General features: G+C 44.2%; 2 protein-coding genes across 2 annotated transcripts in view; one reads left to right on the top strand and one right to left on the bottom strand.

The window, feature by feature from the left end:
- Positions 1-13,562, bottom strand: part of LOC139751221 (MIT domain-containing protein 1-like) — a 93,118-nt gene extending 79,556 nt beyond the window's left edge. Inside the window, exon 1 of the mRNA XM_071666419.1 lies at positions 13,545-13,562. The gene's annotated coding sequence lies outside the window, so the exon portion shown is untranslated. The remainder of the gene's footprint in view (positions 1-13,544) is intronic.
- On the top strand, positions 11,172-14,099 carry LOC139751219 (uncharacterized). Its single transcript, XM_071666414.1, has 2 exons — positions 11,172-12,423; positions 12,553-14,099. Exons 1-2 carry the CDS (start codon positions 11,265-11,267, stop codon positions 12,636-12,638), a joined length of 1,245 nt encoding a protein of 414 aa, XP_071522515.1. The 5' UTR covers positions 11,172-11,264; the 3' UTR covers positions 12,639-14,099.
- Positions 14,100-25,459: the final 11,360 nt, after the last annotated feature.

Below are 25,459 nucleotides of genomic sequence, written 5' to 3' on the forward strand. Positions count from 1 at the left end.
TCAAATCATCAACTGGTCATTAAACTGGGACACCATATAACATAACCAAATGTCCGGCAAAATTAAGTATTCAACGAGCAATTCCTCTGACCATACTGTATCTGCGAACCAGCGGTTTACCAGGACTTCAAATTAAACATATGCCATACATTCCTAGCACATGACCAGATAATTACCTTACTAACCATATAATGATATAACCTTCCGAAATTGTTGAGAAACCATTTACATAGTCACCGGTCGAACTAGCGATACAGACTTGGCAAATATCAGAGAGAGAGAGAGAGAGAGAGAGAGAGAGAGAGAGAGAGAGAGAGAGAGAGAGAGAGAGAGAGAGAGAGAGAGCTTGATTCACATAGTAAAAAACTTGTCAAGGCATGAAGCGCTTAAAAGGAGGCTCCCCAATAACTCACATCATTCCCCTCCCCCTTCAAAGAAAAAATCGACAATAGAAAACGGCGGAGGTTGCCATTGAGGGCACCGCTCGCACCGGACCTCGAGAAAGCAGTAATAACATCCGACCGCAACAAATTACATAAAAAAAGCCACGGGCTCATAAATTCCATTGTTGTGATTTCACCCCCGTAACATTATACGTGGCGTGGCCACGCGTATCGTCCTTAACTCCATTATATTGGTCGGTCGCTGAGAGACTCGTTCCGCGGGACAATGGCGCCACTGAGGATCGCTCGCTAGCCCAGTAAGGGAGAATAATTCGTCTCTGAACATTAAACTCAATCAATACTTCAGGGCAACGATTTCCATACTCACTTTTGAACACCAAATCAAGCACATTCTACCATCAGTGCTATCCACACGCTAAAAAAATAATAGAAGGCGAAATTAAAGTTTTAACCATGTCAAATAAATATGCTTTGCTTAAACATCCCACAGGAAGAGGTAACGTACACTTGGCAATTTTCCCCACAAGTTCCACGAAGCTCGCAGGCAAGATTTACGAGCAGATTCATAATTTCTTCCAAGTCTCGATTCCCAACAGTTTTAATCGAGAGAGTGAGAGCAACTAGTATTATCACGGAAACTCAGCATCCCCGGCACATGACTACTGCAGCTTCAAGGCTGCGCTGCATGCGGGGAACATAGTAAGTTGGGCTCCTTGGGTAGAGGTAGACCTCGTCAACGCCGTATTCTTTTCAGGTCGCCTCGTCAAAGGTAGCGTTTAATCTGCGGAATATATATATATATATATATATATATATATATATATATATATATATATATATATTCCGCATATATAAATCAGGTCATCCGCATGTGTCCCTAAGTGTGGGCAAGCAATGGCTCTGGCTGGCCCCCCCGGTATGGCAACACTGACCGAGAGCGCAGCGCCCTCAGCCCCTGCCTTGCTCGCCACGCGAATTTCCAGCAGATTAAATCGCTAGTCAACCATGATAATTGACTCGCCAATTATATTCCGCAAAGATTCTGCGTCCCCCACTACCGTGATTTGTTGCAATGAGTTCTTTAGGTATACCTATGGAAGGAATGAATGATGAACGACATTTAATTTTAACCCAATATCAACATTAGTTCCCCAGCTCTCAATAAAATACTGAGTCTGATGTCCGGAGTCGACCATTCCCAACACATACAAACCTGCTGGATGGCACAACCACAACATATGACACTATAGCTATTGATAAGAAAAAAATCACTATACAATAAAACGAAGAAAAGATTAGTGTAACTAGTACGAAAATGGTCACTAACCTACTGCCAGCTGAAGAAGGGGAAGGAGAAATCAACTTCCCACTCACACATACCAAAGAAACAAATAATATTAATAAATATGAATAAGAAAATGGAAGAAAAATGTTTTTACCTGTCGTAAAAAAAATGTACCGAAAACAGGGCACGGGATCCCTTGCCAACCCCTACAGAATACCTCATGGTTCATCTGGTGCTGCCTGGTGGCAATATACCGTCCCCCATATACCACATCGATCCAATGCATTCTTACTCACGCCTCACACTCTCCTGAATGTTCAGACCCCGATGCCCCAAAGCATCTTTCACATACAACTCTCTCTCTCTCTCTCTCTCTCTCTCTCTCTCTCTCTCTCTCTCTCTCTCTCTCTCTCTCTATGGCTCAGTACTCTGTTCTTAATGCTACTTCGCTAACGCGGGAAAAATATATATATATATATATATATATATATATATATATATATATATATATATATTTTTTTTTTTTTTTTTTTTTTTTTTTTTTTTTTTTTTTATACTTTGTCGCTGTCTCCCGCGTTTGCGAGGTAGCGCAAGGAAACAGACGAAAGAAATGGCCCCCCCCCCCCATACACATGTACATACACACGTCCACACACGCAAATATACATACCTACACAGCTTTCCATGGTTTACCCCAGACGCTTCACATGCCTTGCTTCAATCCACTGACAGCACGTCAACCCCTGTATACCACATGACTCCAATTCACTCTATTTCTTGCCCTCCTTTCACCCTCCTGCATGTTCAGGCCCCGATCACACAAAATCTTTTTCACTCCATCTTTCCACCTCCAATTTGGTCTCCCTCTTCTCCTCGTTCCCTCCACCTCCGACACATATATCCTCTTGGTTAATCTCTCCTCACTCATTCTCTCCATGTGCCCAAACCATTTCAAAACACCCTCTTCTGCTCTCTCAACCACGCTCTTTTTATTTCCACACATCTCTCTTACCCTTACGTTACTTACTCGATCAAACCACCTCACACCACACATTGTCCTCAAACATCTCATTTCCAGCACATCCATCCTCCTGCGCACAACTCTATCCATAGCCCACGCCTCGCAACCATACAACATTGTTGGAACCACTATTCCCTCAAACATACCCATTTTTGCTTTCCGAGATAATGTTCTCGACTTCCACACATTTTTCAAGGCTCCCAAAATTTTCGCCCCCTCCCCCACCCTATGATCCACTTCCGCTTCCATGGTTCCATCCGCTGACAGATCCACTCCCAGATATCTAAAACACTTCACTTCCTCCAGTTTTTCTCCATTCAAACTCACCTCCCAATTGACTTGACCCTCACCCCTACTGTACCTAATAACCTTGCTCTTATTCATATATATATATATATATATATATATATATATATATATATATATATATATATATATATATATATATATATATATATATATATATACTGACTTTCACTACATCAATCAGACTAGTAATGGCAGAAACATTAAACATCTTGCATGAATAATGGTTAACAAGTAATTAATACCACCCTGGTGACGGGGGGTCGACGCGGTGAGAGGAAGGAACAAAAGCGCATCGGCGGGCGGGCGCCTCGCACATGTGCATCGGCCGGCCGGCGGAGGCAATGATCCGTGAGGCCAGTCACCACCTGCACCCGGGTTGCGGCACACGCTGACGGCTCTCTTACCCTCGCTCCATCTGTCCAATAGTCTGTCTGTCTGTCAGTCGGGCGGACGGTTTAGCTTTTTTTTTTTTGGAGGGGGGATGATGTGTCCCTGTGTGCGTGCGTGTGTAATTACCTATTTGTACTTTACGGGGAGGGAACTTTACACTTGTAGGGGGACCATCTCTTGGACGATATCAGACAGCTTCTCAAATTTCTGGAAGACGTGCATTTCGCATTTTTTGTTTTTGTTTTTAATTAATCCACGACACATACTGTTAATATCATATATATATATATATATATATATATATATATATATATATATATATATATATATATATATATATATATATATATATATATATATATATAACACCAAACTTGAGAGGCATATTCTAGCTTTGGCCAAATAAGGGATAATAACAGGTTTTTTATTATTTCCTTACCCACACACCTGATGCTTTCCTAATATGTGACCAAAAGTTTGACTCCTTCACTATTCTCCTAAGGTGGGATTCGCAGGACAGGGTAGGTAAGATGTCAATTCCCATGTCCTTCTCTTAATCCTGTGCTTTATTTCCTGCCACTTAATACTTACATCAAGACCTGCTTTCAATGCGTCTGATTCCTTCAGTCAGGGTTTTAATTTCATCCATGTATAAGATCAAATATGGAGTTTGTCTAGGTCCCCTTGTAAGCTGGTGCAATCCTTCACCCCTTTTTGACCTCCTCCCAACTTTGGCATCATCGCAAAACTTAACCCAAATACGAATCTGTAACTTCTTGCTAGTCATTGGCACACATCAAGGAGAGCAGTGGTCCCAGCACACAGCCCTGCGCCACCACACCGGTGACCCCCAACCCATATGGAGATGTATTCCTCAATACACGCCCTTTGTGTCTATCCACTACGGTAGCTTTCCCTCCATCGAAATAATTCCCTAGTTATTCTAGCCTGGAAATCCAGGTTCTTCGTCTGTGTGGTGGAGGTACGTCAACTGCTTTCTAGCTGTGTAGAGAACAACCCGTCTGAACCAGAGCTCAGCTTCTCACTGGAATCTCGGAGGATCATGATTTCCTTCCCCTGAGAGGCTGTTAGGCTCGGTAGTTAGACACTAACTTCCCCTGAGAGGCTGTTAGGCTCGGTAGTTAGACACTAACTTCCCCTGAGAGGTAGTGTCTCTCCTTTGCCATGTCACCCATTAAACTTTCTGATTATCTTTGCCCGTAATTTACAGACGACGCTCGTCAGGGAGTTTAGTCTGAAGTTCAAGGCCTTGTGTGTGTGTGTGTGTGTGTGTGTGTGTGTGTAGACTGGTCAACGCGGGGAACCCTCACCACACTATTCACCCGACACACCTCTCCATGTTGATGTACTGGGCGAGCTCCTCCCCCCCCCCCCCCCCCCCCCCGCTGGCTTACCTGTCTCCCCGCCTCCTGGGAGGAACATCTGCCACCACCAGCATCACCCCATGTTCCCTCCCCTCTCCCCCATTCTGCTGGTGTCTCCTTGCACGTGTGTGTGTGTGTGTGTGTGTGTGTGTGTGTGTGTGATTGGGAGAGAGTTTTATACTCGTGTTGCTTCGTCCCTCAGCCTTGTATATACGTACCATGTCTTTACTCCTATATGTGTGTATACACACACACACACACACACACACACACACACATCCTACCCAGCCTAACCCATCGTGTGTATGTGCAGAGACGCGTATGTATTCCCGTATGTACTGAGGGGTCCTGAGTGGTTACATATCACGATCTATACTTGTGTTCTCATGACACGAGAGAGAGAGAGAGAGAGAGAGAGAGAGAGAGAGAGAGAGAGAGAGAGAGAGAGAGAGAGAGAGAGAGAGATTTACACGAGCAAGATGTAGTTCATAAATACACATGTAGTTGTTATATTTGACGAGTATATTCAATCAAACATCAACAAAAAATCTCTCTAGAATAACTATGAATATTCAAAGCAAATCGAGGCCAACTGCTTCGTGTAACACCAGATGCATCTCCCTAGCTGAATGCACGCCAAGTAAACAAACAGTTCCAATAATGCGGCAACCCCCCCCTCAAGATTTACCGGGGGGGGGGGGGGGGGTGGCCGCTGATGGCAACATTCACCGGGGGTCTATTAGTGGGGCGCCACACATACTCTTCCTCCCCTTTAAACATGTCGCGGCCACACATGCCGCCCTTATGGGCGTGAGAACACCGTTGTTAGACCTCGAGTGCTGACTTTTTACCTGGTAATCCATTCGTCTCACACCCCGGGGGAGCTTTGTCTGCCCCGGTGATTTGTGGTCTCCAAGCTGGCGGGGGAGACGACACCAGAGGACTACAGCTGCCCACACCACAGGCCAACCCATGAGGAGACAGTCGTCCATGCATGTTGTCCTCATACTGCATGATGCTGCAGTCGTCCATGCATGTTGTCCTCATACTGCATGATGCTGCAGTCGTCAATGCATGTTGTCCTCATACTGCATGATGCTGCAGTCGTCCATGCATGTTGTCCTCATACTGCATGATGCTGCAGTCGTCCATGCATGTTGTCCTCATACTGCATGATGCTGCAGTCGTCCATGCATGTTGTCCTCATACTGCATGATGCTGCAGTCGTCCATGCATGTTGTCCTCATACTGCATGATGCTGCAGTCGTCCATGCATGTTGTCCTCATACTGCATGATGCTGCAGTCGTCCATGCATGTTGTCCTCATACTGCATGATGCTGCAGTCGTCCATGCATGTTGTCCTCATACTGCATGATGCTGCAGTCGTCCATGCATGTTGTCCTCATACTGCATGATGCTGCAGTCGTCCATGCATGTTGTCCTCATACTGCATGATGCTGCAGTCGTCCATGCATGTTGTCCTCATACTGCATGATGCTGCAGTCGTCAATGCATGTTGTCCTCATACTGCATGATGCTGCAGTCGTCATACATACTGTCTTAATACTACATGATGGTGTACTCCTCACACTTGTGCCACCTCCATATCACAAGTATGATGACTTCATCACACTTAGTCTTCCATTTCGAGAATGACACTCTAACTTAGTCCATATTTTGCCGACCAAACACACGTCGTGTTCGTGTTTTCTTTTCCTTAGGGGCGGGGTGGGGGGTGGGGGGGGGGGGGTTGATACCAATCATTTCTCCCGTTTACTAATGATTGTTATGCGACCTACATGATACATTACCTACAAGGTGTGTCACACTAGCTGGGAAATGTGTTTACTACGAGAGAGAGAGAGAGAGAGAGAGAGAGAGAGAGAGAGAGAGAGAGAGAGAGAGAGAGAGAGAGAGAGAGAGAGAGCGTGACTTTAGGTACCAACGCCTGGACGTGAATATCACATTTCCTTCATCATACAATCCAGTGAACTGAGAGGCAGCCAGGCCCCGGCTGGGGTATGCAGCTTCGCCAGTTGGTTCAGGGCCTCACCCAGCTGACAGCTGCCTCGTGTGACCTGTGGACCGCTTCCTCCTGACCTGTCAGGAGGGGTTTGGGTCGCTCCACCTATACTGCAAACTCGAGAAATCTGCTCAGGAAATATACATCCCAAACCGTCCAATAATTGTGTCCCACTGGGACGACAAGGATGCACTTCCCTGGGACAATGTCCAACTGTAATATTGGCTTTATAAGTCAATTTGTGTCGCACATACAGCTGCCTATACAGGGGCCATTTCCCGTATGTACAGAACCTGACTCCGATCCTCGCTCTTTTCCTCTCAAGTGTACACATCGCCTCTTGGAATGGGGAACCAATTGCCTGCTTCAATTCAACCCTGTAAAAACGCGATTTCAATCCACATCTCTTCCTAAATTCACTTGTTTCCTGATATCAAATGTCTTATAAAATACAATCAACTTGTCAGCAGTATCAATACGGTCGGCATGACCATATCCTCCACTTAACAAAGACCATCACAAGATCAGCCTCACAAGAGTTGGAGGAGGAAGTGCGCTGCACAGATGTGGAAAATATTTCCCTTTAAGAGCAGCTGATCCATATCTCTGGCAGTCTCCCTCGCCCCAGTATGAAGTGCTGTTCGCATGCCTCTGGTGACTCTATTTCCACCTCCCCTTCAGCCAGTGTGCTTTCCTTCCTTGATAACTCTCATACTATCAACCCTCCTCAGGGAGCCCTCTCATTCTCCACCGTGATGTTCCATCCATCTCTCCGCTGATGCCATGAGCGCTTCCCCCAGTTTGCGTGGGGAGACTTGCCACACGAGGATGGACCATTATAATACTTCCCTCTTGCAGAGTGGACCTGTCTCGTCTTCTTCCCCTCCACATATAACCTTCCACTTTTAAAAGTCTCTCCACAAACACATTGCTTGTTCAAATTAATCTTCCTTGTTTTCATTTTTATTTCTTGGCCACACTTTTGCCCACGCCATTTCGTCTAATATATATATATATATATATATACATATATATATATATATATATATATATATATATATATATATATATATATATATATATATATATATAACTTATAGATAATAGATTTCTGCATTCATTATGCACATAACTACACAATTTGGCATCCTAATCACCGCAGGTGGCTCTGGCCCAAACACAATCCCCCACCAACCCAGCCGCGGCCACGTTCACATCAACCACCAATACTTAATTCAAGAGACGGCTCGAAACCATCAGGGTGGGTGGAGGGGGGGGGGGGGGGGTAGTAGGCCACGATAATGGACCCCCTTACGGCCTCCCTCCTCCACACCCTTAGGGGCCAAGGGGGAGACAAGGGGGTGGGTGCATCGTGGGATGTAATAATAGGGAGAAGTTTAGCCATCTGTCAGGCAGAACACAGAACACGACCAGTGTAACCCGAGATGTGGGACTTTCCGCCACCAGGCCATCACATATGTCACTCTGATATCAAGGCTACTGTCCTAGACGTACACATAGTGTGTGTGTGTGTGTGTGTGTGTGTGTGTGTGTGTGTGTGTGTGTGTGAGGTGACCCATATATATATATATATATATATATATATATATATATATATATATATATATATATATATATATATATATATATATACATATATATATATATATATATATATATATATATATATATATATATATATATATATATATATATTTACAAGCTTTTTTAATTTATTTATACTCTATGTCTCGGAACACAGGTGTATGTGTATACGTATGTATAGCTAGTCTAGACTATGTGATACATCACACATATGAACACTAATAACAACAACACGGTATTTATAAACATAAAGTCTCTCTACTCTCTTGTGTGTGTGTGTGTGTGTGTGTGTGCTCAGTACACACCCGCCAGGTGTACACAGCCAGCACAGTCATAACGCAGGTAAACTCATGATCCACAAAACCACTCCAGCCTGTGTGTAGATGAGGCAGAGCGACCCAGGGCACTATAACCGTGGCAGGGTTCCCACAGGGGAAAGTGTCTAACTCTTCCGGAGCCTGGGGAAGGTGCGGCCAGGGTCACCCCTGAGGGTCTGTGACGGGGTTATCTGCTAACGTATTCTAAACTGGGGTGGAAAAGACAAATAACTAACTTTACCTTCCCATCCATCCACCTCTCCCTCCGGCTCAACTGCCGACAAGGAAGAAACATCATGATCTATGGAGAAACTACGTTGGCTAAGCATTCTTACAGACGAGTGTGGACGGAAAGTTGCGTATTCATTATACAAACGGCAGCACCGGGAACTCGGACGCTGAGGAAGAGAGAGAAGATGATATATCTTGTGTTGAAACTGGGTTGATTACTGATAACAGATATCACTGAAGTATTTATCTAGCCTGAATGACAATTGTATTTATAAGTCTGGCTGAAATTTACTGTAACGCTACAGCGATGAGCAACTGTCTTTCTCTTTTTAACCCACATTACTATTACATTTTCCCATAATCTTCATACCAATATCTGTAGCCAGCGCATCCCTGTCTGGTGTAATCTTCATATCTCCTGTTGTCGAGAATACTTCAGTATTCGGAAATATTCCAACAGATCTCCACGGAGGTTGCGCTTAACTAGTACAGCTATGAACCCAAGTCTTCTCATAAGGCTTATATCTGAATGACGGGATTGGTTTGGTCGCCATGCTTTGATTTTGCTCTAGTTTTTCCACTTATTTTTCATCAGGTTTGGTGACGACACGCACGTGAGCAGCGTCTTGCCAGTGAGGTCTGACCTGGGGCATTACAGAGAGCCACTACTGCCTACATTTCATACCTCTACGAGAGAATGGTGCGCCTCACCTCTGGTTCATGTATCGGGCGCATGCAGAATGTTCGTAGAGTAAATACCGTCTGTATCTACGACCAAAACCCTCATAAGCTAACGTGTCCTCTTGTCAGTAAGCTTCACCACTCCTATTCACTCACTAGCTTGATACGAGACAAACACACCTTGACATATCGACCAACATATCTCTTGGTCAACGACTTGTTCTGCATCCTGGTTATCATATCTTTACATCGACATCATCAAATTGGTTCTGAAAGATGGAGAGTGTGATCAGGTCACCCCTTACTCTACTATCATCCATCTGGAGCGCAATTAACGTTGCTCGCAACGGGACTCGAACTCCCTTAACTCTGGTACCTTATGCACTGTGCCTTCCTTTGGAACTTCTCCAGCTGATCTTAATGCTTCTGTAGCTACGCCAGGTGAACGAGCATGTTGTGCATATGCTATAAACAATGTGGAATATCCTGCGTTCCTCCTCGTCGGAGCCTCTCCCAGAGGGCTGGGAGAACGCCACTCTCCCACAACGGCTTCTCCCACCCCCTGCCTGGCCTGGCCTGGCCTGGCCTTACCTGGCGCTGTGGCTCCCGGGTCCGGCCCCTTCCACCAACCCCTGCCCACCCCAGCCGGGGGAGGAGGAAGGGGAGACAAGGAGGGGGAGGAAGAGGAGGAAAAACACTGAGGAGGAGGAGGAGAAGGAAGACCAGGAGGTGAAGGAAAAGGGGAATGAGGGGAGTAAGAGGATGGGGAGAAGGTAAAAGAGAAGGTAGGTGAGGAAGATGATGAGGGGGAGGGGAGGAAAATGATGAGAGGAGGGGGGAGGGGAGGAAAAGCAGAAGCAAGGAAAAGAAGGAAGAGGGGAAGAGGGGAAGAGGAGGAGGAGGAGGAGGAGACGGAGGAGGAGAGTAGAAGGGCCAGAGGAAGAAGAGTAAGAACGAAATGAGTGAAAAGTCTATCAAGAAAAGCAGCACTCCAGAAGAGTTCCACGAGCGAGACGATCAACAACACAACAGCTTAATGAACAGATAATGGCCTGAGTCAACACTGGCTGGGTGTAGAAGGGTTAAACTTTACGGTAAGCTGAGCAAAAACTTGAGATTTCCTGTGAAAAGCAGCAGGTGATGACAGACTTTCATTCACGTGTGCTGCCTTCACGACCCCAGTGAGCGCTCTCCACCTATCACAGGAGCTCGGGGATCTACTGGCCAATGAGCTGGCTAGATGTCTCTGACGTCATCAGTTTACGCCCTCGCGGGACATAAAACGTTGCCGAGATAAATTTTTACAATATTAGTTATACGATTCAGATATCATTTTAGATAAATCCTACTCATCAGTGATACGAATCTTAAGTTGTCTAATGTCAAATATAGCGTCATTATCTTATAAACTGAGAAGTGGAAGAAAAATAGAAAATGCCATGAGTTTACAGTGCTCGTTGTTAATCCTAGTACGTTCGACCAATGAGGAACTTGAGCTAAAGCTTACTTTGGCGAGTGCCCAGGCACGTCAGCTCAGTCTGGTTGGGGTCTTCGTCTTCTTCGCGTGTTCCGTCGTACTACCTTATCGCGGACGACTTCGGCTCGGTTGGAGATGGTCGTCTTACAGCCCATCAAACTCGGACGGGAAATGTCCAGGCTGGTCCTCAAGCGCGGCCCAGTCAGGAGGGTCCTACCCCTCGGCCGTAGCAACGCCAGGAACAATCTGGACTTGGCCGAGTCGCTCCTGACCATCTCGGCCGACGAATTCACCAAGAAATGGAACTTCGACCCGGTCCGCGAAGTGCCCATCGCCGGAGGGCGCTACTGCTGGCGCCCTGCCGCCTCGCCTGACCCTACCATCACCACCTCCGACCCCACAACGGAACCCAAAGATAAGAGTGCAATCCTAGTGAGTAAGAGAGCGCGGTGCCATTGCGACTGCGGCCTTGTGCCTCGGTGTTGCGGCTGCGACTGCGGTTCCTGCACCTGCCGCAGCAGCCAAGGATGTCCGCCGTCATGCACCGCAGGTCACACCTCGTCTGGCAGCGTCATGAGGGAGTTCGGTAAGATGGTAACGTCTGTTAACATGACGTCAGTCAGGTCATCCCTTGCACGAGCAGCTGATGGTGGTGTTGCCCTGCACACGTCACCAACCCATCTCGAAGACTCTGTGGCCTCCACAACAACCACGAAAGCCTCCCTAACTACGCCTGAGACTTCCTTAGCGACGGCTGAAGCCCCCGGAACAACTAAGGGAACCTCCGTAACAACGACTGGAACCTCCCTAACAACGGCTGGAACCTCCCTAACAACGGCTGGAACCTCCGTAACATCGACTGGAACCTCTGTGACAACGACTGGAACTTCCGTCACCACGAGTGAAGCCTCCCCAACATCGACTGGAGCCTCTCGAACAGGCAGTAGTGTAACAACGACTGCAGTCTCCCTAATAACCTCCTCCGGCGCTGTAACAACGTCTGGCTGCGCAGTAACAAAATCTGAGAGCGTGACGAAAATGCTTACGACCACAGTAACTGCGCCTGTCAAAGCAGTAACACCGTCTGGTAGCGCGGTAGCAGTAACAACGCCCAGTGGCGCAGTAACAACGCCCAGTGGCGCAGCAACGATGCCTAGCAGCAAAGTAACATCACCTAGTACCGCAGTAACAACGCTCAGCATCGCTGTAACACAGTCTGGCAGGGCAATAACAAAACCTAACAGTGCGGTCACGGGATGTCGTGACGTCACACTACGTCAAACATGCATCACAGGTAAATATTAAGATTTATTTCTCTCTCTTCATTATTCCTGTTTCAGCTGATTGGATAATGGCATAATACAAATCAACTCCACCCACTTTACTCTTGTCTCTCAACTCGAACTCATCATCTTCCCATCAGAATTCGCTCGACCCAGCAAAAGAAGACGTTTGGTCAAGTTCCACAAGGGCACCACTTTACACCCTCCGATCAGCGCCATCGTGTGAGTTCGACGCGATCAGTCAACGAGTCCTTGTGAGTTCGACCAACCATATGACTCCTCTTAAGAGTTCAACGCAACCAAAACGACAACTCTGTGAGTTCAGCCAGTCAATCATGACTTCTTTTGGGTTCAACGCAACCGCTCAACGACTCTCTGAGTTCTTCCAGTCGACCATAAGACTAATTTTGAGTTCAACACAACCAGTTAACAATTCTTCCGGCCAATCAGCGTGACTTGTATTAAGATTATAGCCAATAAGCGTCTACTTAATCTTGTGAAATCTTTAGGGAGTTAATCTTCTGTCCAATCAGGTCTTTACAAGTGTTTACCAGCGAGTCAGATTGACTTATGCATTTAGGGGTCATTGCATTTGAAAAAGAACACAAATTACACTCTCCCATGTGTTGCCCATCTGTGACCAACTTGCAAATGTGGCTTTACATACGACACAAAAGTTCCTTGCTCTAACCCCATGTACCTATCCATCTTCCACGACTCTTGTTCACAACACCACTCCCTGCTGGGCTGGGAAAATTGCCTTCAGTAGATTTTAACTTTAAGGGAAATACTTTCATGTTCTTGGCCAATTTTTCAAAAGCTTGCTTCGAGGTCTGATTAGGTTTTTATTAGATATTCTGGCTGCAATGTATATATAGTGTCTATGTGAATTTTAGCCTATAAACTGTCTCGGTGGAATCAGAAAAAATTAATTGAATATTAAAAGATCTTGAGCAGGATGGGTTGACCCACTGGTTTCTGACTGTACCTATGAGTCGTGCCGTCGTGCTCAATGTGTTAATGCTAATTCTACTGACCCCTGCACCATTTAGCATATTAACCGTCAGCTACTTCTAGAAGGAACTAGTTCTAGTACCATTTTACTAGTCATAGTGTATCTCTTAACACTTACTTCTCGAGCTTGAGGTCCGGGCCCAGGAGACTGGTGTATCTCTGAGGTAGACAGAGCTATCTCTCAGTGAGTCAGCGTCACAGAGATATCTCTGTTAGGTAGATATACCTCTTGGTTAGCGAGAGATGGAAATATCATTCCTAGTTAGCAAGTCTCTTGTCTTACTGGTACAGAATGTCTATATGACCTGGTCAGGACAACCTGAGGAGAGACAGGTATGGTAATAATAATCAAGCTAGGTTATAGAAAGCATCTATTTGCATCAGACGTAAATAATCATGCCATAAATCCCTATTAGAATCTAAAATTCACACTCCAGCAGGACCTCAAAAACCTTTATGACAATTTTTCAAAGTTTGTGAGACGTGTGTTTGTAGAGGAATCACCGACCTTTCCGGGAAAGATATGCATTCCTGGGAGGTAGTAATTACTAAGAAGAACTTTAGCGTTTGTCTCATATCTTGGGAAATATAATTGACACATTCTCACGTAATTATGAAATAATTTATCAAGACAACTTTATATTTTTTGAAATCCTTATTTTTTTTTTTTTTTATCTAGTACGAAAGTTTTGCTTGCTAAATCGCCATTGTTATTATTATTCATAAGAAATACTTCCCCGTGAGGCAATTGACACCAAAAAGAGATGTATATATGTAGACTGTTCTGATGTGGAGGATGGTATGTGTAATAGAATGTGTAGATCATTGTCCCTTGCTAGTTGCTGTCTATCACAGTGTCTGAACATTTACATATGTAATATTTATTTACAAATCATCTTTTATGAGGATTACTTAATTGTGAATGCATATATATATATATATATATATATATATATATATATATATATATATATATATATATATATATATATATATATGTATATATATATATATATATATATATATATATATATATATATATATATATATATATATATTAGTATGTACATACATATTTAATGTGTAATATTTTCTAGTCTTACAACCAGTCGCTATACACAGCTTTAAGGTTCCAATAATGTGAATAAAGAGAACATTAAAATCCTATTCATTGCAACCTTTCTCCTATGACGTGGTCAGCAAGGCTAGCATGTCGTACTGGGGTCCTGCAAGGTGAGACTGTCCAACCTTGAAGGATGTTCCAAGGAACACTCGTGTGACCTGCAGTGCAGCACAGTTCCATGGAACACTTGTGGCAGAAATATTGGAAAACTGAAATACTTTTACGTCAAGTACCATGGCCATAACCCAACCCATCATAACTCAGGCAAAAGCCACACCAGAGGTATGGGCCTTGTGCCACTGGATCCCTCAGATGATGGGATTCAACACCGTAAACCTGTGTCAGGATCTGATACAGAGTTTCCAAAGGTTGGGTTACTACAGTGAACCTCCCCACCACTGACAAAGCCACGTCTACGTCCCCCAGGCCATACTGAAATGGGTCCCCCTCCCCCCAAACTCTGCCCCCCCCCCTCCCCCCCAGCGTAGGTCGTGGTGGTACAAGTCACCTTCCCGCCTCCCTCCCGCCCAGCACAGGTCAAGGTACACAGATTCCCTGCACGTCAGCGGTACACTGTGTATCTTGACCTACAGAAAATACTTTTTTTTTCTACCCTCTGGCTCGTAATTGTTCATTTTTGCAATTACTGTTGGTGTACTATTTCTGAACAAAAATACAGGGAAATTTTGAAAAAAAGTAATCAAATACTCCTCGTCTATAACATAGTATTCGAAGAGTTTACTTAAATCGAATGAAAGTATGCACGAAAAGTGTTATGTAAGTGGACATTGATTATCCCATTACATCAATTAACAAATATAAGAAAACAGTAATTATGAAAGCCATTCATACTGTACGGTGCAGCTACAGTGTGTCAGTTACGAACACACAACAAAGGCAGAGATACATGGACACTTAAAGGCCCCGCTCGGGGCTCTGGTCGATTAATGGGAACCTGGCTTAGGCTGTTGTGTGTGTGTGTGTGTAGAGTACCCCAGCTGGTAGTAACTAGTGCACACGATTGCTGTATCATGTTGGATGAGAAAAAAAAAAAAAGAGCGCAAATCACTATCAATAACAACCACGTCTCCCGTAACTACGTCAACTACGACGCGACGCCGAAACGCTCCACTCAACGTTCATAACAATCACTGTTTCCACCCCCCATCGGCCGACCCCGGGGGAATAGGGGATTGGGGGGGGGGGTTGCTGCTACACCCTGTAATGACGTCACGGCTGATGGGGAGGTGAGGGGTCAGGGGAGGAGGTCACGTTCCATTTCCGTAATTATGGACTTGTGTTTAGCTGGAAGGGGGGGATCAGGAGTGTATGTACGTACGTACGTGTGTGTGTGTGTGTGTGTGTGTGTGTGTGTGTGCAACCCGAGGAAATCTCAACCTGACACACACACACACACGGACAGGACTCATACTCGATCATGTTCACGGATGATGCCGAGGTACATATATATATATATATATATATATATATATATATATATATATATACTCTTGTGAGAGTAATTAATGTTAAAAGTTGGCAACCTGGTGTGACAGATGGCCTGCCATGACAAATGACAGCTCTGACAAGACAAGGGTAAAGGGGGGGGAGGGGGTTAGGAGGGGGCGGCAAGGTGGGGAATTCAGCGGTTCATACGTGGGGGGGAGGGGGGAGAATATGATGAAAATGTATATGAAATACGCCCTTTTGCTCTTGACATACCAGTATAAATATTCATCTTCAACTTCTAACTTTAAACAAACAAACAAAAAGAATTAATAATTACTATAATTCGTAATTCCAACATTTCTTGGTCTTGAGTTATTGTCTCGATCAAAATAATAATAATTACACGTAGTTGTGTCATAAGCCCACACGAGGCAATGTGCTGAAGACATTATCATTATCTTCCCGCTATCGTCAGCAGCGTCAGTGTGGTCGCGAAGCCCGACTCTTGTAACGAAAAGCCGCGCCTCACAGCCCTCCTCCTCCTCCTCCTCCCGCCTCTCCCATTTACCGCAGTTAACGTGGCGTGTGACACTCCCTACCACACCGTCCCAGCCACAATATCCGCCACATTCTTCTCCCTCTCCAAAATGTCAACAACGAGCCAAAGATGGAGTGAAAAAAGGGAGGGAAAAAAAAATAAGATAAAGCAAGTCTTTAGGATTGTTTCCCCTCCAATAATCCCATCAGAAAAAACGTCGTTAAAGAAAATGGGATAGTCGGTGAATATCAACCATAGAGGTGGTGATTTGTCGTTGTCAGACCATTACTGCTATATTAATGATGGTCTTTCCTTCATGGGAAAGACACATTAAAGCAGGATGCTCTGAGGTCTTATTAACACTGACATTCTTTTTTTTCGCTTTTTCCAAGATTTTATTTTTTTATATCTTCCTCCGACTTCGAGTTACATTAATCCAATTTTAATGAGGTGAAATGCCGAAGTGTTCTCGCGTATATCAACTGGATGATAATCATACACCGAAAGGAAAAACTGTCGGATATTTTTTTAAACCTTTCGGTAAAAATCTACGAAAATTTTTCTTGTGGTCTACAGTCTTTATTCCTCCTGTTCAAATAAGAGCTATGAAGAGATAATTATAAACACTAATACATATTCACAAAGATAAAGAAAGATAAAGTCAGCAACTCAACATTTCCGCGAGGATAAAAGAGATGGTAATTATGTGGCGTGTCGTCTCCCACGAGTATAAACAACCTCCCCAAACACCTGACATTCCCCCCCTCCTCCCCGGCACCCGCACCCCTTAAACAAAAGACAAACGACAAAACAAAAGAACATCCACTCGACCTCCCCAACACTATCGTGGCCACAGTAAGCTTTAATGCCGCATGTACCCAGGGGTTTTCTCGTCGATCTGACGAGTCGTACCGTCGTGTTCAAGAGTCGTACCGTCGTGTTCAAGGGTCGTACCGTCGTGCACAAGGGTCGTACCGTCGTGCCCAAGGGTCTTGCCGTCGTGCTCATGGGTCTTGCCGTCGTGCCCAAGGGTCGTACCCTCGTAGTCAAGGGTCGTGCTACCATGTTCAAGGGTCGTGCCGTCGTGCTCAAGGGTTATACTGTCGTGCTCAAATAGTTGATCGTATGGGAGTTATAGACGCAGTGGTGATGGGGACGGCAGTGAGGGAGACAGTGGTGATGGAGACGGCAGTGATGGAGACAGCGGCGAGGGAGACAGTGGTAATGGAGACGGTGTGGGAGGAGGAACAACATGCGGGTCCCCCTCGGGGCAGGTTCCCACACCACACAACACTAGGTGGCCCCAGGATATGTGAGAGATGAAGAGCACGAAGCAGCCACACAGTACTCAAGACACATACATGGGCAGGGGTACACGAGACACATACATGGGCAGGGGTACACGAGACACGTACATGGGCAGGGGTACACGAGACACGTACATGGGCAGAGGTACACGAGACACATACATAGGCAGGGGTACACGAGACACATACAAAGGCAGAGGTACACGAGACACATACACAGGGGAGAGATATGTAACACACATACGAGAGAGAGAGAGAGAGAGAGAGAGAGAGAGAGAGAGAGAGAGAGAGAGAGAGAGAGAGAGAGAGAGAGAGAGAGAGAGAGAGATTTACAAGAGATATGGGTGCAAATACATATACGAGACATAAGATACCGGAACAGATATACATAAGACATAAAGAGGACTCATCCGTCCTTATGTATAGTCCTGGTCTCACATATGAGGTGTTCTTGTATCCTTACTTGACAGAGCTGAGTTGAAAGCGGTCTGCCTTATAAACCCTCCCAGGCTCACTTCAAAACATGATCTTCTTGCCCTACGCCGCAATGTTGATTCACTTTCCCTCCTCTATAGGTACTACTTTGGTTTTAGCTCCCGAGAGCTGGCTGCCTGGGTGCCCTCCATCACTGACAATACTTAATACTCGGCAAGCTGCTGCGTTACATGATTACTTCATGACCGTTGGCAATTCAAGGGTGGGGTCGTCTTGATAACTGTTTCTTTACTTACACCTCAAAGCTCTGGAACTCTCTACCTCTCACGTCGTTACCGATAACTATGATCTGGTACATTACACAACACAGGCTTTCCACTTCCTTCATAATTCGTAAAGATTTTCCCTTGTTTCATCTTTCACCTTTCACGAACCTCTCTATATCTCAACTAAGATCCAGCCTTGATGTGGACTCTTGTCCGTGACTGGAGCCTCCAACATAAAGAAAAAACGGGGCACATGATCTGCCCAGAAGAAATACGTGGAAAAAATAAGATAAGACAAAAAAAAAAAAGTCTACTGATAATACAAAGAAAGAGAGAGACATAGAAAGGGAAATACTGAGGCAGTGACATAGAAAGTGGGTATGCCAAACGAGGAAACAGAAACATATACACAAGACACAGTACGAGAAACACAAAAACAGATAGAATACATAAACATGTATAGTAAATATGACACACGTACGCTTAGAGAGAGAGAGAGAGAGAGAGAGAGAGAGAGAGAGAGAGAGAGAGAGAGAGAGAGAGAGAGAGAGAGAGTGTCACATTACAACATCCGGGACCCTCCTTTTCCCCCTGCCATGGACCTTCCCACGCTTCAAGGGGGCACCATCCCCCCCTATTTGCCCCTAGGTACTACTACCCTTTGCATCCCCCCCCCCTCCCTTCCCTGTCCCCGCTAACGACGCCCAGCCATTACCGTGGGGTCGTGTTCCACACACATCTGTCTCCTCTCTACCTGCCTCTCTTCCTTTTAAACCCCTTCAGCACGACGGGAAAACCGCTGAGTAAGAAGGTACGACTTTTCAGAACGATGGTATGACCTCTTAGGTTTTGGGCATCAAGGTACGACCTACTGTGAACGACCGTAAAACCCCTTGAAGTACAATGATTTTCAACTAAAGGTTAGACCCTTTAAACCATGACGACATGAAAGGTACGACCCTTTGCACCATGACGACATGAAAGGTACGACCCTTTACACCATGACGACATGAAAGGTACGACCCTTTAAACCATGACGACATGACAACCCTTGGCATAAGGGCATCACCCTGGAACATGTCAGTACGACCTCTAGGCATATTCACTAATCATACACTTAAATATGAATCAATACATGACATAAATCAATATACAGAGGATACATGATAATACAAATAAAGTAAATGATCCAGGCACGGATAATAAAGAATATATACATTGACAAACAGGAAGGTCTATAACAGTGCCAGTGTATATGTCTGTCTGAGAGTGTATTATAATGTAGGCATAGGGTAATGTGAGTGGACTCATGAAGACGTGCGTAATTACGTATTTGTTTTATACGGGGAGGAAGTTTACACTCGCGGGGCCCCACCACTTAAAGTGTCTCTACTATCATGCAATCTTCCTCACTCTTTATTTCCCTCATGATCTTGGTATCATCTGCAAACAGTCCAGTCCTTCTAGTAAGTGTGTGAGGATAGGTAAGCGTTGGTGTAATCACCAATCCGTGACTGCGTGTACAGCTATTCTCGTAAGAGACTAATAATAATCACATACATACACACAAACACACACACATACCACAACCTAAGTCAGGTATACATTAACAGAGCAGCCCCGAAGGGAGGACGAACAGTTGGGTTGGCTGTGGGCCGAGCGCTGCATGAATCACTGTCAGCCACGTAGACTACTACAATTGTATTTAAGGGTTCTTATTATAGTATTTACGATACCAAAGGTAAACACGACATTGATAAATCTCATTTCTTCAATCACTATAAAAGAAATAGCTTAATATATCTCCACTATTTTAACAAGCTAACGTAACTAGCCAACAGTCACATCAAATACAAATATTTCATGTTACTGATACAGATTGGACTGGTACACTTACAAAATGTGTTCCAAGACGTTAGGTAAATGGTGCCCAACACTTCCAACAAGACCACAGACAAAAAACACTGACAAGTAACACTGGTGCTGAGCAGTGTCTGTTGGCCTGCCACTGCTCGGGAAACACAAAGCTTACGTCATACATATGTTGGTAAGACCCGTGGACGTGGGTTCTCAACGGCCGAACTACTCGTACTGCTGTAAACAATCAGTCGGGGGTGATCCAGCTAGGCGTTCGTGTGGACGGATTCTCGGACAGCGGCCGACTTCGTCAGTGAAGCCTCGCCATGGCATGTGTTGGCCGTTCACGGACGACTGTGAGTAATGTTTACAAGTCCCAAAAACTCAATGCAGGTGCATCGTAGATCATTAATCATTTTGTCCGTAATTTTCATGTAACGCACAATTATTACATAATCATGTTACGCTTTGCATTTTTTGTGGCCTTTTTAAAATCTGAGAAAATAACAAGGCCATTCGAACACACGAAGTTATATGTTTACTGAAAACCTAGATTTCCTCTCGGCCTTCCTAGTTACAAACCAGTGGCTGGCTGGCAGCTGAGACCAATGAACCACCTCACCACCAACTTAACTCCTTCAGTACAATGACATTGTACTCAAAGGGTTAAGATTTACCCATTTCATGGAGCACACACACACACACACACACACACACACACAGTCTTTCCGTGGTGTAGTGGTTAGCGTCGGTAAGGGCCTGCCGTTTCAATACGTGGATGCAACAGTCGTCCCACAGCCAGCCAAGCTCTTCATCCTCCCTTTGGGTTTGGTCGATAAATGGGTACCTGGCGTAGGCTGGGAGGGGTATGTGTGTATATATACATAGGAGTAAAGACATACAAACAAGGTCAAGAGACGGGGCAATACGAGTGTCAAACTCTCTCCTTGTAACACACAAACAGTAAACAGACAAACGCCTCTACAAAGAGAGAAAGCACTCAGAAAGGGTGACAGGGTAACCGCCTTTATCAAACAACTAATTTGGCGATAATTGGCCGTAACGAGCGGATGGCTATCCGGCAGTTATCTAGCGGAGACTGGTGCCCAACAAGCCGCGCCCTGACGCAGACAACCAATTAGGTAGTTTGGACTTGTACCACTAGTTAGGTTAGGTGGTGTTTGTCTTGGCTGGGGAAAGCCCTCGCTGTTTGGTCATTTGCTATCATTTTCCCAAATGTATACCAACAAACGTTGTGTGTTTTGGTTTGTTATTTTTGCCTTGTAGCGTCTTTTGTGTATTTTTGTTTATTGTTTTGTCTTTATTTCTAAGTTGGTTTGTATGTGGCTTTTGCTTGTGTTTTAGTCCTGGCATTTGTGTTTGTCTCTGGATCAAATCTAAGGCTGTTCATGTCAGTTTTGGGATACAGCAGAACTTGTAGATTTAGATGAAGTGAGTATCAGTATATTCCTTACATTTAGTCTAACTGATTTGGAAGTCGTGGATAAGATAAAATAAAATTGATTTATTGACAAAGGATTTATCTTTTGTCAATAATTAAGACGAGTGGTGAGGGATATGAAGCTCAAGGAAAATGTGGGACTAATTACTGTAAAAGTTGGTGAAACTCTGATCAAAATCAATCGAACCTATGAAAACCTAACCTAACTTTCCCTAAGAGCCAATGGTTACCTTATTTTCAATATCATTTGAAAATTATGATTGTTATAGTCTCTTGTTTAGGTCCAGTTGCTGGGAAATTTGAGCGGTGTGTGAACACAAACGCGCCTACACGAACAAACCACTTACAGAGAACGTCCTTAACTTTGTATACCATTTACGTTGGTATACTTCGACTACAACAACCATAGTTACGGTAATCTTTAGCTGCTAGGGCAAATTATGGGAGGTTTTTCACAGTTCCCTTTCTGAGCTTATGAAAAAAATATATCTTTTCATACTTGTTCACCGTCTGAACGAGGTAGGGCCTGGAACAGACGACCAATTGACCCGTTTGTACTCACCTATTCCACTTCAATTTCAAATCAGTCCGCGAAAAAATAAGGAATGGAATTCTTATGTTGTCACCAGGTACTATGTATTCTACAGCTGCCATGTATAACGCACCGAATCCCGGTACCCACCATCCATAGAAAAGCCACGCACGTCATACTGCGGTTTCCCCTGACCATGATTAATTTTGGCCAAATTTTACACTAATTTACCCTATTTTGTCCCTGATCTTCACAGCCCTCCCAACTAACATCGTGTTTATAATCTCGGGATTATTTACGGTCATATCAGCTCTGCTAAATCACCGGTTAGGGTAGTAGGTCCTTCAACATACGTTCTTCCAAATCATTTATCATTTTTGTTGTCCCCCAAAGCAATATGCATTGTCTATCGACTTTTAATATATAATAATAAACAAATCTATTGAAAATCGTACCTAGTTGTAGAAGATAGATATGTTTTTTTTTGCAACCCGTCGTGTCTTCTATTTACATTACCATGTGAAGATCAGCTGATCAGTCATTAGTCAAATGTAGATCCAACGTAATTCCCTTCTCATGTTTCAATATATTACTTTTATTTCATGCATTAGACATTAAATAAATAAATAAATGAACACACACACACACACATATATATATATATATATATATATATATATATATATATATATATATTTTTTTTTTTTTTTTTTTTTTTTTTTATACTTTGTCGCTGTCTCCCGCGTTTGCGAGGTAGCGCAAGGAAACAGACGAAAGAAATGGCCCAACCCCCCCCCCCATACACATGTACATACACACGTCCACACACGCAAATATACATACCTACACAGCTTTCCATGGTTTACCCCAGACGCTTCACATGCCTTGCTTCAATCCACTGACAGCACGTCAACCCCTGTATACCACATGACTCCAATTCACTCTATTTCTTGCCCTCCTTTCACCCTCCTGCATGTTCAGGCCCCGATCACACAAAATCTTTTTCACTCCATCTTTCCACCTCCAATTTGGTCTCCCTCTTCTCCTCGTTCCCTCCACCTCCGACACATATATCCTCTTGGTCAATCTCTCCTCACTCATTCTCTCCATGTGCCCAAACCATTTCAAAACACCCTCTTCTGCTCTCTCAACCACGCTCTTTTTATTTCCACACCTCTCTCTTACCCTTACGTTACTTACTCGATCAAACCACCTCACACCACACATTGTCCTCAAACATCTCATTTCCAGCACATCCATCCTCCTGCGCACATCTCTATCCATAGCCCACGCCTCGCAACCATACAACATTGTTGGAACCACTATTCCCTCAAACATACCCATTTTTGCTTTCCGAGATAATGTTCTCGACTTCCACACATTTTTCAAGGCTCCCAAAATTTTCGCCCCCTCCCCCACCCTATGATCCACTTCCGCTTCCATGGTTCCATCCGCTGACAGATCCACTCCCAGATATCTAAAACACTTCACTTCCTCCAGTTTTTCTCCATTCAAACTCACCTCCCAATTGACTTGACCCTCACCCCTACTGTACCTAATAACCTTGCTCTTATTCACATTTACTCTCAACTTTCTTCTTCCACACACTTTACCAAACTCAGTCACCAGCTTCTGCAGTTTCTCACATGAATCAGCCACCAGCGCTGTATCATCAGCGAACAACAACTGACTCACTTCCCAAGCTCTCTCATCCACAACAGACTTCATACTTGCCCCTCTTTCCAGGACTCTTGCATTTACCTCCCTTACAACCCCATCCATAAACAAATTAAACAACCATGGAGACATCACACACCCCTGCCGCAAACCTACATTCACTGAGAACCAATCACTTTCCTCTCTTCCTACACGTACACATGCCTTACATCCTCGATAAAAACTTTTCACTGCTTCTAACAACTTGCCTCCCACACCATATATTCTTAATACCTTCCACAGAGCATCTCTATCAACTCTATCATATGCCTTCTCCAGATCCATAAATGCTACATACAAATCCATTTGCTTTTCTAAGTATTTCTCACATACATTCTTCAAAGCAAACACCTGATCCACACATCCTCTACCACTTCTGAAACCGCACTGCTCTTCCCCAATCTGATGCTCTGTACATGCCTTCACCCTCTCAATCAATACCCTCCCATATAATTTACCAGGAATACTCAACAAACTTATACCTCTGTAATTTGAGCACTCACTCTTATCCCCTTTGCCTTTGTACAATATATATATATATATATATATATATATATATATATACATATATATATATATATTTATTTTTTATATTTATTATACTTTGTCGCTGTGTGTGTGTGTGTGTGTGTGTTTGTCAATTCATCTTGAAATGCAGGTGGTATATGGTAATTTCCATAGTAACATTTTTCCTGTCTAAATTTCCATTCGGCAGCTTTTGTCTGCGGTACGGTCGTTCCCATAATCCAATCACTCATTAGATCACCCTATCTCTTCAAACTTCCGTTTATTTCCCATCATCAGCCTCATCAAATTATCCTTGATCGTCATTTAATTGCCATCCATCCTGGTTAACGATCGCTATCTGTGACACAGGCGATGATTAACGGAGGCCGGAGGGGCACAGATTGCTCCACTTGTGATGGCGATTCAGACAGATGGTCGCACTTCCCTACAATCCCTGACTGTTACTGTCCACCGGTATGGGAAGACTATGAGAGAATGATTTCATAAACGTCTGTTATTTGTCTGTATATATGTAAATGTGTTTACGTATGTATATCTACCAACTTGTTATTAATGGGATTCTTACACTCGTAGATTTCATTTGATGTCCACAATGTTTGCATGTGACGATATGGCTGTTGTATGTTCCTAGTTGGATAAAAGTGAATATCTTTATGTTGCTATACGAGACGTCTGATATTCCCATGATTCTCCAAGGTTATTACTTTTCTGCCTGTCTGTTTGTCTGCTTGTATGACTATGTATATCTATCATTATCTACATATATCCTTTCGCATGTTTTATGGTCAAAATCATAATTCCTCAAAGAAAAAAAAAAAAT

The sequence above is a fragment of the Panulirus ornatus genome, chromosome 11, assembly GCF_036320965.1.
Source record: "Panulirus ornatus isolate Po-2019 chromosome 11, ASM3632096v1, whole genome shotgun sequence".
NCBI classification, from domain to species: Eukaryota; Metazoa; Arthropoda; class Malacostraca; order Decapoda; family Palinuridae; genus Panulirus; species Panulirus ornatus.